This window comes from Lipotes vexillifer, unplaced genomic scaffold, assembly GCF_000442215.2.
Source record: "Lipotes vexillifer unplaced genomic scaffold, Lipotes_vexillifer_v1.1 scaffold1115, whole genome shotgun sequence".
Classification (NCBI taxonomy): Eukaryota; Metazoa; Chordata; class Mammalia; order Artiodactyla; family Lipotidae; genus Lipotes; species Lipotes vexillifer.
Window position 1 is genome coordinate 1013970 of NW_006792080.1, and position 3705 is coordinate 1017674.

Consider the following 3705-nt stretch of genomic DNA (forward strand, 5'->3'; position numbering starts at 1 on the left):
GAGGGCTGCGGCGGAGCGCCCCGGCCGGCCCCCGGCCCCGGCCCCTCCCGGCCGGCCCCCGCCCCCTCCCGGCCGCCCCCTCCCCCTCCCGGCCGCCCCCGGCCCCGGCCGCGTGCCCCGGCCGCGTACCAGAGCCCCTCGATGACGTCTGCGCACAGCAGCGCGCTCCCCAGCCCCTGCAGCAGGTTGAGCAGCGCCAGGATGCCCGCATACACGTAGAAGCTCCTCCGTGCTGCAGGGTGGGCGCGCATGAGGTCCTGCCCAGGTGTCGGGACCGGACCGGCTCCCTGCTTCCCGCCCACCCAGAGCTGTCCGCTCCAGGCCACCGCAAGGCCAACAGCCCACCCCGCGCCCAGCCCCGTCCCCAGGCGCTCACAGGGCAGGGAGATGCGCTCCTTCAGTGGGGTCTTGGGGAGCACGACCACCAGAGAGTAGACCTGCGGAGACACTGGCGCTGACCAGGACGCAGGGAGCTCCTGCCCAGTGCTGAGCCCGCTAGCCGGCCGCGCCCGAGGCTCCGGCCACCCCCCAGCTCACCAGGAAGAAGCAGCAGGAGCTGACCAGCCAGAACTGGCGGCCCCCGTGCCCGTAGATGTTGAAGTCCTCAGCCGAGAGGTGGGCGTCCGGGTACAGGATCTCCAGTGTGCCCTGCAGCGGCGGGCAGGGAAGGGTCTCAGGGGCTCCTGTACCTGGAACGCCCCGTCCCTGGGCTCCCCACCACACCAAGCCCCGCTCTGCCTGGCGCTCAGTCCCCTGCTCTAGCCGGCTCTCTGGCCACGCCCTGCCCCCCAGCTCCAGCCCTCAGAACAGGCCCGGGGAGGGGCAGCCCCCAAGTAAGAAAGCGGTCTCTGGACGCATGGGTCTCAGTGGGATCTACAGGCCTGCACTCTCCCTACCTGGACTGCTTGCTGAAACGGTAGGTTCAACCTACTGGATCGGAATTGGAGAGGCCCAGAACCTGCCTTGTTAACCAGCCGGCCAGGTGATTCCTTAGCTGCATTTAAAGTTTGAGCCACTGCACACTCAACTCTTGACTCCGGGCCTGAAGGCAGTGGATGCCCAGCCCTGGTGACCCCCGGGGCTGCCCTGCCCCACCTCACCTGGGTGACAGAGTAGGCCAGGGCCAGCACCGTGGTGATGGCCAGCACCCGCTTGATGCTCGACTTGCTCTCCAGGTGACCTGGAAGAAACGTGCTGGTCAGTCAGCGGGAGCCAGCCTAGGGAACCACGGTGGGGTCGGCCCCCAGCCAGGGAGGGGCAGGGGAGGCCTGGCCGCAGCAGCAGACGCACCAAAGGCGAGGCCCAGGATGACCACGCTCAGCTCGATGGCCAGCAGGAAGAAGCGGGTAATCTCCCACAGGATCTGGACACAGAGTGGGCAGAGCGTCAGCCTGGGGGCCGCTTGCCCCCTCCCAGTGCCCAGCAGCCCTGCCAGCAGGCCCAGCCCCACCTTATCAGCGACAGTCGCAGCATCTGAGGCGCTGACCGTCATGGACACCACGGCCCGGGCGATGCCCACCAGCGCCACCACGAACACCTGGTGAGCGAGAGAGGGGTTGGGGGGGTTGGCGTCGGGGGACAAGAGCTCCGGGAATCGCAGGGCCTGCACCCCACACCCCACGTCTGCAGGAGCCCTCAATTCCTCAAGAATGGAAGGATTCCACACTAAACGAGCCGCCTGGGTGGGATGCAGGGAGGCCTGGCCCTCCCCTCTGGGCCTTGGCTTCCTGGCTACGCTGACAGCCTGGGAAGGCTTGTTAGGATGACATGGTGCAGCCAGCCTGCTGGGTTCTAATCCCAGACCGGCCGCTCGCTGCCTCTGGGACCTGTCTGTGCTGTACCTCATCTACGAAATACAGGGAGACAGCACCCTGGGATCCAGCTGGGACTGTCAGTTTCTCAGTCACTACTACCCCGCCCACACCCACCCCACCCCGGGCTTCTGCGAGCTTAAGTTCAGTTTTCTGACACATATGAACAGAAGAGCCCAGATTTGTACACTCTGTCCTCTGTGCCTTGAAAACCGTGTCCAATCTCAGGCAGGGTGACACCACTCAGGGCCGTGTGCCCACTGTGTGCCGGGCCCCCACGGGGCTGGAGCTCTACGCAGTCTCACTGGGTGCTCACGGGAGTACCGCAAACTAAAGCAGATCCACGTCACGTCATGTAGGAGGGCACTGAGGCCCAGAGAGACCAAGTTGTTGGCCCATGGTCACTCAGCACAGCTGGGGTTCAGAATGTAGTGGGCTTTTTCCCCAGCCCAGCATCCATTCCCCTTCCCTCTAGTAACCATTTCCCAATTTTCTTCCTGGGACCCCCACCCCTCCTCAGTCTATACGGTCTGGCTGAGCTGACCCCACCATCCCAGCTCCAAAGTGTCCCCTTCCCTGCTAGTCACAGAGTCTGGCTCAGGGATGAACAGGGGTTCCAAGGTGGGCCACTCAGAGGGAATTCCGGGTCAACACTGCAGCATCAGGAAAGAGGTACTCTTCTACTGGAGTTGGCAGGGAGGTTAGCTCAGAGCTGCTCTTGGCTACCTCTGATGCCTTATGGGGAGAACTCATCTGCGATAAGGCCAGAGGAGAGCAGAGATGCAGAGAGAGAGACAGTCCTGACGACATCAGTTAATGCCCTGGATCCAGCCATACCCGAAGCTGGTTTTTCATTACAAACAGCCAGTTAGAGTTGGGTTTCCTGTCACCAACTGGAATGAACTCACCAGGATATAGAAGGTGATAAAAATGGGGCCGGAGGTGACTCGAATCTTGGCCCGAGCAAACGGAAGCTTCCAGAGCAGGAAGATGAAGAACAGCACGTTGGGGACGAGCAGCAAGAGGTCCCAGTACCGGACCCTAGCAGGGGGGTGCAGAAGGCGGCTCACTGTGGGACACGCACGCACACGCGCACACGCACGCACACACACACAGCCCTGGAAGCCCCCCGTCATGCAGCCTGGCAGGACTGTGCCGGCCTCACCTAGAGGTGCCGATGTCCTCGTAGAGCAGCAGCAGACAGCGGTGCGGCACGCTGACGTTGGGCGCCGGGGGCGGGGCCCCGCCGGCCCAGATCTTCTCCGGGGTGTCCATCCCGCCAGCCGCCGGCCCTGGGGGGGTGACAGCCACCACGTGAGCAGCGCAGGGGCTGTGCGGCCCTGGGCCTCTGGTGGGTGGTGGGGGCCAGCAGGTGGGGGGCAGGTGTGGCTCTCCCTCCCGCCCAGGTCGCGACCCGGCCCCCGACAGGGGCCATTCCTCGCTGTTGGCTCTGTGTCGGGGACTGGACGGTGGCGCCAGCACGGCGCAGGGAGCACACGGGCCCGGGCGGCAGCGGGACGTGACACGTGCCGGCGTTTAAAACGATGACCGAACACGCTGGGCTCCTGACCCGGCGCCCCCATTTCTGGGCCATTCGCGACAGCCCCAGGCGGGAGCAGCCCAAGTGCCCCCCATCAGCAGAACTGACACGTCAGCGGGGCGTCCGCGTGACCGGTGGAACACCGGCCAGAAATGAGAGTGACTCCCGCCCCGCGGTGACACGGAGGGCCTGGCAGCCGGGCACTGAGCAGAGCCTGGCCAGCTGTGGGCACGCGGCCTGACCCTACACGGGCACCAGGAGGGGCGCCCTGTGGAGGGCCGAGGGCGCGGGGCCAGCCCTGAAGACACGACCCGGTGGCGGGCATGCTGGCGTGCCCCAGTGTCGCGGTTCACG

At 65.6% G+C, this 3705-nt stretch overlaps 1 protein-coding gene across 1 annotated transcript in view; it reads right to left on the reverse strand.

The window, feature by feature from the left end:
- The window catches only part of TPRA1 (transmembrane protein adipocyte associated 1), a 4778-nt gene extending 1692 nt beyond the window's left edge, over window positions 1-3086 (reverse strand). Inside the window, exons 1-8 of the mRNA XM_007465296.1 lie at window positions 2977-3086; window positions 2720-2852; window positions 1451-1537; window positions 1291-1363; window positions 1101-1180; window positions 538-648; window positions 377-437; window positions 130-232 (exon numbers count right to left, since the gene is read on the reverse strand). Coding sequence (XP_007465358.1) covers window positions 130-232; window positions 377-437; window positions 538-648; window positions 1101-1180; window positions 1291-1363; window positions 1451-1537; window positions 2720-2852; window positions 2977-3086 — 758 coding nt within the window. The remainder of the gene's footprint in view (window positions 1-129; window positions 233-376; window positions 438-537; window positions 649-1100; window positions 1181-1290; window positions 1364-1450; window positions 1538-2719; window positions 2853-2976) is intronic.
- Between the last annotated feature and the right edge of the window lie 619 nt (window positions 3087-3705).